Source organism: Kryptolebias marmoratus, linkage group LG2, assembly GCF_001649575.2.
Source record: "Kryptolebias marmoratus isolate JLee-2015 linkage group LG2, ASM164957v2, whole genome shotgun sequence".
Lineage (NCBI taxonomy): Eukaryota > Metazoa > Chordata > Actinopteri > Cyprinodontiformes > Rivulidae > Kryptolebias > Kryptolebias marmoratus.
In genome coordinates, this window is record NC_051431.1 from 29,205,073 (window position 1) to 29,218,934 (window position 13,862).

The following is a 13,862-nucleotide window of genomic DNA, read 5'->3' on the forward strand; positions in this document are numbered from 1 at the left end:
TTAGTGATATTGTTATGAAGCTGAAAAATAGTAAGGCATATGGTGCAGATAAGATATCTACTGAGCACTTAAAATGTGCGAATAGGAAAATTTTTCCTTTGTTGGCTATCTGTTTCACTGGGTTTTTAATTCATGGCATTTTACCAAATTCTATGCTGTCTGTGATTTTAGTGTCTATTGTAAAAGTTAAGGCTGGTAAAATAAACAGCAAAGACAACTATCGGCCCATAGCTTTGGTCAGTATTTTATCAAAAGTTTTGGAGAGGGCTCTGTTAAGCAGAATCGAGGCGTTTATAGCCACATCTGATAATCAGTTTGGTTTTAAAGCAAAACTTGGCACCGATATGTGCATTTTTGCTCTCAAGGAAATCTTAGATCTATACAAGAAACATAACACTACAATTTTTATGTTTTATAGATGCATCAAAAGCATTTGATTAGTTAATCATGAAAAATTGTTTTACAAATTACATGGGAGAGGAGTTTCAAAATGTTTACTAAGAATATTAGTGTAATGATATGCTCACCAGAGTATGTCTGTAAAACTCTCTATCATCTTCTTTTTATATGGGTAATGGTGTGCAACAAGGTAGCATCTTATTGCCATGTCTTTTTAACCTATACTGTATATGGATTATTTATCTAAGCTGTTGAATCAATGTAGGACTGGCTGTCGGGTTGATAATAGAACCATCAACCACTTGATGTATGCTGATGATCTTGTGTTATTTTGTCAATACAGTGCCAGTCTGCAGTTTGCTCTCAATATGGGTTACAACATGATATTAAATATAATGCAAAAAAGAGCAACATCATGATTGTCAAAAGCAAAGAAGATATTACACTATCTTTCCCGGACTTCACCCTGTCCGGTAGCATCCTCCAGGTCACTGATGAGGTCAAATATTTGGGACATTACATCACCGCTGAACTGTCTGACGATAGAGATATTCACAGGCAGCACTGTATTCAATATGTACAAGCTAATATGCTTCTTCGGAAGTTCTCCATGTGTTCAGTATCTGTTAAAATTGCACTTTTTAAAGCATATTGTACTCCAATGTATACAGCCCACCTGTGGCGGTGCTACAGGAAAAGCAGTATGAATAAATTTCAGGTCGCTTATAATGATGGCATGAGGATGCTCCTTAGAGTGCTGCAATGGAGCTGTGCCAGTCAGATGTTTGTGAATGCCAATGTACCAACTTGCGCTGCTGTACTTCGAAACATTATGCACAGATGTATGTGTAGATTAACAGATTCTGTAAACAGCATCATTCAGACTTTGATCAATCCTCTTCAAAGCTCATTGAGGTTCTTCTCCAGTTTGTGGAATCAATGGCGTTTTAGTTTATATGTCAGTGAATGATTATTTTAAATTTTTATTTTATTTTTATTTTTATTTTATTCTATTTTTTATTGTTCTGTCTGTTTATGGACCATAATTGTGTCTAATAAAGAGGATTGATTGATTGATTAAAGCTCATCTGTGTTGTTACAGTGCACTTCAGCCTGACAAACCCTATGTTTTAGTGATGCGCTTCAGTGATGCACCATTGTGCTCTCAGTGTGCAATGATTGTCTCACAGCAAAATTATTCTGTGTTAAGAATCATTTTCCAGGCAAACATCCTGCAATTTTCTTTTTAATCTGATTGTATAAGGGTTGATGAAGTCACATATGTCAATGACTCACCCGTCCCTTCTGTGGGTTACTAACAAATGTGAGTTGTTTACCAACCCATAGAAGGTGTTTAAGTCAGGGTGTGAACTGTTTTGAAACCATCTGGAAGAGAAAGTGAAATAAATCAACAGTAAAGTTGTAGAGCATGAAGTAAACACTCACTGTGATTGGATGTCGAGTCATAAACCGGGCTGCCTTCATTGGCTGTCGATTGTAGGAGACCCAGAGCTGAACAGATGAAGGTTCATGGCTGCCAACCAATTTCTGGAGAGATCACAGACACAGAGACAGCACAGCTCATTTACAGTCACTACTCCTCATTCACAGAATACTTTACTTAAACCAGGCATATAGAAATATTCACCCCCTTTAAAGTGACTGTCCTAATTCAACTCAGAGAAAAGATTATTGAAAAGTACAAGTCAGGGGATGGATATAAAAGGGTTTCCAAGACCCTAAATATCCCAAGAAATTTTGTTAAATCCATCATTAAGAAATGGAAGGAATATGGGATGTGTAAATCTACCAAGAGAAGACCGTCCTCACAAACTGAGTGACTATGAAGAAGGAGAATAGAGATAGAGACCACCAAGTCACCTGTGAGCACTCTGAAGTAGGTACAAAAACCTCATCTTAAATCTTGACTAGAGTTTGGTTGTTTTTTAGAGACTCTAGTTGAGATTTCTTCAAAAGCGGCACATGTACACGCATGCACTCGTGTTGTCATGTTTGCCTTGTTTAAGAATGCATTTATTTTAACGGTTACCTTTAAACTGAATATATAACATATTTTTCACACTATAGGGCACACTGGATTATAAGACGCACTGTCAATGAATGGTCAATTTTCAATTTTTTTTTATTTTTTTTATATATAAAGTGCACCAGACTATAAGGCGCATCGTTGTGCACCTCCCAATTTTTGCACGGACAGTGCTCCCTGCTCCATTCAAAATGGACGATTTCGGTGCTCTAGCGGAGCTGATTCACCTGTATCAGCATTCAGGGTTTCCCAAGTGTATTATAAGCCTGGCGGGCTGCCAGGCTTTGGTGACCCGGCCACCAGGCTAAGCTCCGCTTGTTTATTATAAATATGTCATTTTTTAACACGTTTTTTTCCCCCGCACCCCCAAAACCGCTACCTTTATCTACCTCACCGCATGAGGCTACGTGCGCCAACAGTGACGCAATCGCGCTGTCCTCGCCCCTGCACGAAGGCACCGCGCAGCGTCTCATTGCATGGTCGTGCGCCTTCTAGTAACTTGGGACCAACCGCGCGCTCAGGTCTGCGCGCTGTTCGCGGAGCCCTACCGGACTCTAATGAGCCTTGAGGCCGAGCCATCTTCAGCTACCGCTGGAGTTAGCACGTCGCTGGAGCCACAGCAATAAACAAGCGGGTTTAACCAAAAATGGCTAGTTGAGCTGAAATTCAGCTGGTGGCTTTACAAGACCGAATATGGTAAGCATGTTTTGTGCTGAGTGAAAATATTATCCATGTTTACCAGTAAAATGATGCTATTAAATTCAGCATTAGATATGTTTTGTGTACTGATCCAACATGCAGCCTGTGCCACAAAAAGTACAGTACAGCATCTCTCTGTTTTTCAGTTTTCTGTTGTTATTCTTTGGCCCTGATGTGAGACGTGTTGGTGCCTTGTTTGCACTTTTTCATTTGTTATTTATTTGTAAATGTGACTTAAATTAGGATTCAAATTAGGTGCAAACAATTTGTATTTATTTTAATTGTATTTTTGTTTAAAAAAGTATTTCAAAAGCGCTTTTTCGTAAAACTGTAGTTGTGTAAATATTTGGCACAAAGATCTTACAATATCACATAATAAATAGCCATATTTTCAATTTTCCTGTCAACTTTAATCTTTTTTTTTTTTACTAAATCAACGTCGGCTGGCAATCGGGGAAACCCAGGCATTTATATGATCCCTCTATGAGAGATTACAAAGATAATCCAATGGTTCAAAACTCACAGAAGAATACAGCAACTGACATAAGCAAGTATAAACGCCTACATCGCTCGCTCAGGTCTGCAAGCGATGCGGCTTTGTAGTTTACCAAAGTCGTACTAAAACATCAAGACTTCTTACATATATGTAAAGGGCACTCTGGATTTTAAGGCGCGCTGTCGTTTTTTGAAAAAACTGAAGGCTTTTAAGTGCGCCTTATAGTTTGGAAAATATGGTATTCTATGAGAAGTTAAGAAATCTGCTCTTTCTGATATAGCAGAAAAATGTTCTTTTCTGCGAGGACACTTCATACTCCAAGAAAAACCGCATTGCAAATCTCCCGGCAGTGTGCCATTGTAGGACCACGACAGAAACACAGCAGCCGCATGACTTGGAAATCACTTTGATATGTGTTGTTACAACACAGTAACAATCAGAGAGATGGAAGCTTTTCAGTTGGTGGAGTAGGATGACAACATCTTATTTCAGAATGTTGGCCGTTGTTTTTAAGATGGTTGAGTACAGCCGTCCATTCAGCAGCAACCATACAAAACATGCCAGCCTCTGGCCAGGAAGAATTAGCAGTCACACTGTGAATATTGGATCCCAGAAGCTAACGTGACCACAGCCATGCTGGTTCCCAATCAGCTCATGGAACAGCATGGCTGAATTAACACCCCACCCACTTCTCCTTTCTGGCCAATCACACAATATTTGACGCAAACCCCTGAGAGGGAAAGAGCTCTGCCCAGACCTTATGATGAGAACATGCTCCCAGAGTTCCTAGGAGAACAAAATATTGGTAATTTTGGTCTCATGACTGTGTCAGAAAGAGCAGATTTCTTTACTTCTTGGGGAATATGAATCCAGCTTTAGGATTTGATATGTCCTGGATGACTGAGAATGTACACTAACAAGTTGCATTTTGACTCAGCCTTGTCTTGTCTACAGCCTGTAGTGAACTAATGATAGACCGCCTTATAAATAGGCAGCTCTGTATGCTGTTTTTTTTTTGTTTTTTTTTGTGAAATATGGTTCAATATTTCTGTGCCCATGAAACATGAAAAAAAGGCTAATTCATTTCAAGTCAACTGTTGTCTTGGAAATAAATGTAGTTTTCCTCTGTCACCCACAATACTTCATGTTTTCAGGTCAGTTTACTTTGAGTCAAGAGGAAAATTGGACAAGACTACATCTTCTTTCACATGTAAGTGGTACAGTAATGATATATTTTTCCAGAGAAACCACAAATTCTCCTTAAATGTCAACTCAGAGTGAGCTGCACATTCCACAATGAGCTCATGTTGCCTCAAACTGATCCTCACTAAACTCTCAAATCCCTGAAATGAGAAATGAGGGATGCCCGGGTGATAGTAATAATGACAAATGTTTGGAATGGAATACATTAGTCTGCACACATTCCTATTGTCCAGCCACAAAAGCAATTAGGTCTGAAAACTGTTCAGTGAAAAGTAACTAACTGTTCTGAAAGATTCATACCTCTGGTGTTTATGTGCAGTTACTATAAAATTAAACAAAATTGAGTTGTCACAGCAAAGTTTTCCTGTCCATGACATGAATATGCATTCCCACTACAAACACCTTCTTAAACAAAGTGAAGTTTATCCTGCTTCATGATACCAGCAGGATGTGTCTCTACTGGGAGGCATCTAGGAGGAATTCTCATCAGCCACCTCATCTCAAGCATTTTAAAAGGAGTTGCAACCACCAAACCTTAAGCTCTCTTACAGTCTCTGAGCTCTTCATCAATTGTCCAGAAGTATCTGCAGATGGCTATGCCTAGATTTCTCCCTACACCAGTGGTGTTCAATCCTGGTCCCATAAGGCCCCTATCCTGCATGTTCTAGTTGTTTCTCTGCTCTTCAGCAGGTCGTCAAGTTGCTGCAGCTGATTGTGTGCAGAAAACCCTGGTCTTGGGTCATGGTATAAAAAGGTGGTGAAAGGGGAATCACCTCAGACACAACTGGGAACGGGTTGCCGTTTCTTCTTGTTGGTGAGTTGTTGTCTCCATTTAGCTGAATGTTTAAATAAATGTAGGATTGATAATTAAACCTCTGGTCTGTTTTGTGTGTCCATCTTTTCTGCAGCATCAAAGATCCAGTGAGAGAAACTAAGTGGTGAGGTGAGATTCCTCTGAAAGGAGTGAATACTAAAAACATGGTTTCTCAACAGTATCTCTGCTGTATAATGGTAAATCTCTTTTGTATATCTCCTTATCAACCTTGGCTGGGTCCTACAAGCGTCCTACAGTGTGTTTCTCAACCACACACTCATCCACACGGGGCTTCTTATTCTACACACGCAAGCACTTTTTCTTCATCTAACAAACATCGAAGGACCCTACAACTGCAGACATTTAAGTAGTTACCACAAATTTATATTTTTATGGGTACTTCTAACTAAAATACATATTATATCAAAATGCGGGTAGTACATAATAGATAATGAAAGAAGAAGATATAAGAATGAGAGTAGAAAGCAGAACAAATATCTCCTTGGATGAATAAAAAAATATTAAGTCAAAGAGTCAGCGGTAGACTGAGTCTTAACACAGGACAATGACTAAAATCTCTGTTTTTATTTTTAAACCAACTTTTACAGTACTTCTATTTTTAACACAGGTGGATATTTACATGCAGCTTAAGGAGTCTCTCCACTGGGAAGTAGAGTTTGAGAGAGATTTGAGTGGCAAAGTAAAAATACAAAGAATGATACAGAACATCAAATTTTTGACAACTGTTTGACCTTTAAGTATTTGATTATGGAAGTCTGTGGCAAAGCAGTGTGTTTAGTTTGTGGAGAACGAAACATTGGTTATAAGGTCTGTAAAAATTAAATCAATACCATCAGACTAAACACAGAAGGTTCTTTCACCAGATATCTCAGGCTGGGACTTAGACACCTTCTTGTCACCTCTGTGATTTCTGAATGGAGACGGGGGTTGAAGTAAACTCACCCCTAATGCGTCTTTATGCCATAAAGTCAGGTAGAAATGATCAACATGTGAAAAAGTAAGCTGCCTTTGTGACTCAGTAATGTGATCAAGTGGTGATGTATGGCCTGTGGGACCACCCAGTCACGAGATGAAACAACAACAAACAGGTTTTTTTTACTGAGAGAAGATCGATGATGACACACAGCAACTTTGTATTTAGTCTGAAAAATTTGTTAACCACAACAAGAATTGCTAAACTAGTCTCCAAACAGTTGCGTGTAGGGGTGGCTGAAAAGGTAAGATGTGGGTGAAGGTGGACAATAAAATGTGCACAGCCAAGAATTCAGTTCAGCAAGCTGTGCACACAAAAATAGGCAGCGACTTTCAAAAACTCACTGTTTAAATTGTGGCCACCCAGCTTGGTGGTCACTTGGTCACAAATACCCATACTTCAGTGAGACTGCAACTGAAAATCTGCCTATTTTCTCACAGCTTTCCTGCAATTTTGAGTCACCAACTAGTCTCCAACAGCCACAGCCCAGTGAGATACCACCTTTAGCAAAAACAAATACAGGGACCCCGTTTCCCAAATTATTTGTGAAAGATGCTGTATGTTTATATTGTGAACATAACCTCAACCTTCTATTTATAAATGAAATGTAAGACCATAACCTCATATTTACTGCAACAAAACATTAAAGATAAGTACTGCAAAATTTCTACTAAATTATTTTGCTGTCTCCCCGTCAATATGTTACTAACACGTGAACCTACTGCCACACCAGTGGACCCACCATAGTATCTACATCCAGGTAGAACCTTCATAAAAAACAACTTCCTCAAACACAAAGCTTTGCTACAGCAGTTAGTATATGTGCTGAATTACACAATTTCTCTGAGGATAAACCCAAGCCTCTCAAGTAGCAGTCAAATCCAAACACATTATTTCTAGCCTCTTGCGAGAGCCCAAATTCCAAACAACAAACAGCCACAAGGTGACATTTGTTACAAACTAGCCAAGAAGCAAAGCTCATGTTCATATTTTCCCCTATGGCATACATTTTATTATATTGAAAGGTACCTGAATTAACACAGGGAAAAGCTTGAAATGTTACAAGCCACGTCTCGAGTGCCATCTGCTTGTTTCACTTAAAAGCTGCACAGCTGAATGCTATCAGAACGTCATTCAGTTTAAGCATTGAGGCTTTTTTGTGCGTTAAACCAGCCTTTATCCGAGGGATCATCAGTTACATATTCATGATCCAGCAGCCCAGTGCACCTCAAGTAAAGCTGTTATTCAGATGGGTGCCTTATAGAAGCATTGTATTTTCCTTTGTGCCTGTAGTCCCTGAGGTTTTTCGGTATTTATGTTAATAGTTATATACAGGTGTGCCTGTCATTTTCCTGCAAGAATATAAAATATTCCAAAGCATGAACTGCCCTGAAAGCAAAGCAGTTTGTTCTGTAAAGATATGTGATAGGGTTCTGACCCTCCTGAGGTTTGCTGAATGCTTCTGAATACAATAAAGAATAGTCTTTTACTTTCCCTACATTGTTTCTCCTTTTTTCTGTCAAACTAACACTGTGTATGTGGCTCTGTTCACTGTCTGCACCACAGGCTTCAGGCTGAACTCTTAATGTTCAGGAAATGTTTTAATTCAAGATGAATTTCATTACATGTATATCAGAGTACACCACAATTTAAAGATAAAATTTAACAGCAAAGTATTTCTCATCATCAGATGTTTTAGGCATAAACAGAGTTCAGCTTCATCTCTGTGGTAAACAGTGAAAAGAGAAATATACAGACGATGTTATTCAGTGGTGGCTGGTGGTGATATTTGTAGGGTGGACTAACAGATATATAATAAAATGCTGCAGTTTGAATTCCAACAACAGAAGCATCCAATTGGAAATAAAGAAAACATGCTATAAATTGACATTATGTCCCTTTTCAGCACAAAGACAACCTTAAAGCTGAACTGAAACCTGTTTTGAAGTGAACATCAGTAAAAATATAGTCATAAAAGATGTTTTTGTAGAAATTCTTAATGACAAATAAAAAATACTATATCTTTTGGTAATTCTGAATATTGACAAAACCACTCGGGTGTTTTCAGCTTTTGACTCAGTTAATATGTTAACTGATTACAATCAGTTATACATTAGGGAAACAAAGCAGCCACTGGCCAAAAGGATGGCCCAGCATAGAAGGGCAACATCATCAGGTCTGGACTCTGCAGTTTACTCTCTTCAGCAAGGCAGCGGTCACCCTTTCAGAGATGAAGATGTGCACATCCTTGATAGAGAGTAATGCTGGTTTGAGAGGAAGTCATCTTTGTGAAGGACGCCTCCGTGTCCAACTGTCCACATCCTACAATGTTGTGATTGCGAGTATCACTCACCCCTCTGTGAACAGCAAGCGACCATCAGGGCCCTAACAATCAGTCGTTAGGCTGATGGTCCTCTTTTGCATGTGAACAACGAGTTTTGGGTGTCACCAGCATCTGGTTGATTCAGTATGTAAAGGTGCTGCTTATAAGGCTGAGTTTGCTTGTAGTTCCGCAGACTGAAGAAGTATTTTGAAGAAGTATTCGTCTAGAAGACCTGACTTAACCTTGTTAGACATAATCTCTGTATATCATGGCCAACTCAAAGTGGTATCTCACTGAACTACAACTTTTGGGAGACTAATTTGTGAAAAAGAAATCAATTAAATTGCAGGAAAATTACAAGAAAATATGCAAATTTTCAGCTGCAGTTTCATTGAACTGTGTTTGCCACCAAGTGACCAGTGAGTCGTGTGGCTTTGAGCGGATGGGTTTTAAAACCCCAGCCTATTTTCACAAGCACAACGTGCAGAACTGTATTCTTGGCCGTGCACATTATTTTAATGTCCACCTCTGCCCACATTGCACAACCTTGGCCTGCTTTGTACCCACCTTACCAGCTACGATTCAATCTGTTAGAGTAAACTTTTGAAATGAAGATATAAAGACAGTCACAAGACATTCTTGAGACATTCGGGAGACTCCTTCACAAATGCCATTCGCCAATTACTCACAGCCCAGTAAAATGCCACCTTTAGAGTCAAATGTAAGGCCATTTGTCAGGAATCTTTAACATGAAACAGGAAAAGGATAATAACTTTGTCTCATTTCTTGTTCTTCTTTTTTCCTCCACAAAAAGAATCATCAATGGGAAATTCAAAATCACTAAAAAAAGAAAAGGAAAAAAAGAAAGAAAACATAATAGAACCGACTTGTGTTAACCACCCCACAATACTTGGTAGTCTATCACACAAAAAGCAAAAAGATAAATGGAGGAGATGGGGGTTGGGAAAGTAGAAAAGATGGCCTTGAAACTGCACACCGTCTGAACAATTTATTTCAATACACAGTACTTCTCTTAGTCTATGTGGCTATGTACTGTAGCTGTAAACAGCAACAGAGGGGGACACTGCTCAGGTTTATAAACAGTCTGATAGATTCACTGACCTCAACTGTTCTGAGAAACTGCAAGTAAGCAAGTGCTTCAGGAGCCACTATAGTCTGTGTCTTTGATGAGAAGAATAAATCCTGCTTCAGTTGCCACTTCCTGTTTTGCTCTATGCCTGTCTCAGAAGTCTTTGTATACAATCTGTGGACTAAATGTGGGGTACTACGGAAACCAGATAACTGTTAGCGTAATCAACATCCTCTTTACATCTCCTTCCACAGGTTATCTTCCCAAGCTCCTGTTGATGGTTAGAAAGACTGAGGATTTTTAAGTCCTTTAAGCAGTCAGTTCCTCAGTAACACTGGAGTTAGGGAATCTTCTTAATTTCGCTCTCTTTAGGTATCTAAAACTTACTTAATACTGACTAAGCACTTGTAATATTTCATTACCTAAGAAACAGAGTAAATAAAATTAAAGAATCATTCGCCCCCATCTGATGAGCAATAAATACAAGAAAGACAGTCTTTAAGCTGCCTCTGACCAGTCACAAATCACAGATGGAGCCAGCCATTTCCTGCACAGACGTGAGCTTTCAGAAACAAGGTGAGCATCATAGAACCAAATGAGACTCGGAGCTGAACTCAGTTGCATTGATGTGGTGTGGTAATAAAGCTGTTGTTTTTTAATCTCGCAACCAGGTGGTCACACAAACCATGCCATAACTTCATCACATTACTGAGATGCAAAGCTGGCTTACCTTTTCACGTCAATCGTTTCAGCTCTGTTACTACCTCACTTTGTGGCATATAGGTGTATTAAGGGTAGGTTGACTTTAGGGCTGCAACTAACGATAATTTCAATAATCGATTAATCGGGCGATTATTTTCTCGATTAATCGGTCGTCTTGGAATTCATTCATTCATTCAGTCATTCAATTTGGCACACATAAAAAAGTTATCTGTATGTAAAGGAGTAGGTTGATGTAAAACTTTTGCTACTTTCTTATTTTTAAATAAATCACTTTATATACTTAGCTCTCAAGCAGAAAACAACAATAGCTTATTTACCACCCGTGTTTCACATCTCTAAAAAACTTACAACTAAATCAATTAAACACACACACTACAAGTACCATTAAAACAATTATTTACAAAAATAAGTAGATGTAAATTTAGTTAAATGTTGCCTCACTCTTCACTTGCATACAGTGATCGACCCATGACTAAACATTACTTTGTGATGACACCGGGTGGCGCTGAAAGCAGCGTGCAGTTTCCTGTATGCTAACTGCTGCTAACAGAGCTCACAGAGCTAGTTCTGCTGCTGAACAACTTTAAGACTAAACACAAAACCCTATTCAGCAGATTCTAACCTGCAGTGAGTAAAACATGTCCCCCCAAACGGTAATGGAGTAGCAGAAAGAAAGTTTCCAGTGAGGAAGAGGAGCTGTAGCTTCTTCATCATCATATGGAGAGGACGGAGGTTTTTTTGTTTTGTTTTGTTTTACGGAGCGGACGGCGCAATGACTTATATTTGGGACGGAGTTTGTTCAGCAAACGCGCTGCAGGTGACATCACCGTTTCCGCGACAACATTAGTGATGCATAAATTGCGCGACACGACACATATCGATAATGAATTTTGTTGCCAACGCTTTTAATTATCGAATTTTATCGATTCGTTGTTGCAGCCCTAGTTGACTTTAATTCCCCATACTGCCTTGGCTCATTCAAAAATCACATTTAGGCAGCCAGAAGGTGTTTAAGTCCTGGCTTTAAAGGTTTTGTGAAAGTGCCTAAGGACAACTACCTTGTCAAGACTAGTAGTTCTTATGTGGGCCAAAGCCCGGGTCTAATGAGGTGAAATGTCATTTTTGTGTTAGGGATCATGTTTAGGGTTAAGTTGTGAATTGAGATTTAGTCAGGGTTAAGGGCAAAACACTAAGGATGATGTATATCAAAAATAAAGTCCTCATTACTTTCAAATAGGACCTGTACACTGGCAGCAGCTGGCTGCCGACCAACTCTCTCACGGCGTCCTGCAATATTTCTCAACACATTTTTTCAAGTTTCGCTATTCCTGAAAAAAATCAATTTTTATGTGTATTGTTGTCCAGGTCCTCATAGTAGCTCTTCTTTTATGTTTTTATTGATAGTTCTTTTTTGTTCAGTCGTAGGGCCATTTCATATCAAAAGCTTCAAAATGCATGAGGTATGAATAACTTTTGATGCTGAGAAAGATTGACAAATACATAACCCAAAATCCTGTCATTGTAAAGACTATGGCAAAAAAATGTTGCTTGGCGATTATTTTTCCAGTAATAAATGCTTTAGAGACCCAAAGCAAACAACCTGCTAGCTAGCTTGAGACAGCACATTGCTCTGTCAGTTCTGTGTTCCTTTAGCTTAATAATGAATTAATGTCAACCAGTGTATGATTGAAAAAAGTAAAAACTAAAATGGCATCTTCTTAATGTGTACTAAGGGCCACAGAGGGATGAAAGCGCCTTGCACTAAGCAAACTGCAGTACACCTGTATGTATTAACTGTTCAAGGATAGATGTAGCATTCTTTCACACAAGTATATTGTTTTAGAGCGACTTGTTTTATAAACCACTTTTGCCTTTGTTTCCATACTCCATGCTCTATGACTGTTAACTATTGCTGATTATTAGACAGAATATCCCTTCACAGTTGACTGGACTTTAATGGTTAGCAAATGTGATGACAGCCAGAATGTATATCTTACACAAACATGTTTTTATAATTTGAACCAAGTGTTAAATTGAGTATAAAAACTAAAACATACACTTCATAGACAAAAGGGAATCTGAAAACTTTACCTATAAAGTCACTGTTTCAGGGTCACATTTCCAAAAAAAAAAATTAAATTAAAAAAAAAAAATCAGACTACATTGTTTTTCAGTTTTTAGTTAATTCAGTCAAGTACAATCATTCTGTGTAAATTGACATGAAAGGTTCAGATGATTGCTATGTGGATTGGTGACCTGTTCAGAATGTATCCAGCCAGGTCAGTTTAATTTTCTGCTTGCTCTAAATAACATTAGAACAGACCACGTACAAAGATTAATAACATAGAACGACATTTAGGAAAAAAAACAATCTTGTTTATTAGATATTTTCCTATGCTCTTAATCACAGGGTTCTGGTTTAACTGAAAAATAAAAACCAAAGTAAAATAAATTAATATATACATTAGGGCTGGGCAAACTTTGACCAGTTGCATACAGTATATTGGTGATAAATTACTTCTATCTTTTTTACACTTAGCCAGATTTACATAATGCAATTCACACAAAGCAATGTTTGAAGGACCCTGCATGTTTGAGCAATTTGTTTTTGGAAAGTCATCTTTTATCTTTTAGAAAATGAAAATAGGAAAAGAGTATAGAAAAACGTGATTTTCCATACCCATAACCTTTTTTATTTAACGTATTAATCCAAATCTGAAAAACACACATAAATCCATTCTTTTCATACTTTAAGACTGTGTACCAACCCTGTTGCTTACAGTCAACACTGCAGTCTAGTGCTGGGCAATATGGAAAAAATCCTATATCACGACATGGATAATTTTATATCACAATAACGATATATATCACGATATACCCCAATTACGTACGTTGTCAGTTATTCTCTGAAAAATTTGAAAAAATAATCCAATTTCTTACTTTTTTCAAGCTTTATTTCGAAGTGACATTTAACTGAACTTTCACAAATGAGATCTGCTGCATTTTAGTGCAGTAATATTTATGTACCTGTTACGACGTAACAGTATCAAATGACAACAGACTCTATTATCTTC

The 13,862-nt window shown here is 38.2% G+C and overlaps 1 protein-coding gene across 1 annotated transcript in view; it reads right to left on the minus strand.

The window, feature by feature from the left end:
• Positions 1-13,862, minus strand: part of sorl1 (sortilin-related receptor, L(DLR class) A repeats containing) — a 137,599-nt gene that overhangs the window by 63,040 nt on the left and 60,697 nt on the right. Inside the window, exon 7 of the mRNA XM_017436024.3 lies at positions 1,846-1,947. Within this exon, the coding sequence (XP_017291513.3) occupies positions 1,846-1,947 (102 nt within the window). The remainder of the gene's footprint in view (positions 1-1,845; positions 1,948-13,862) is intronic.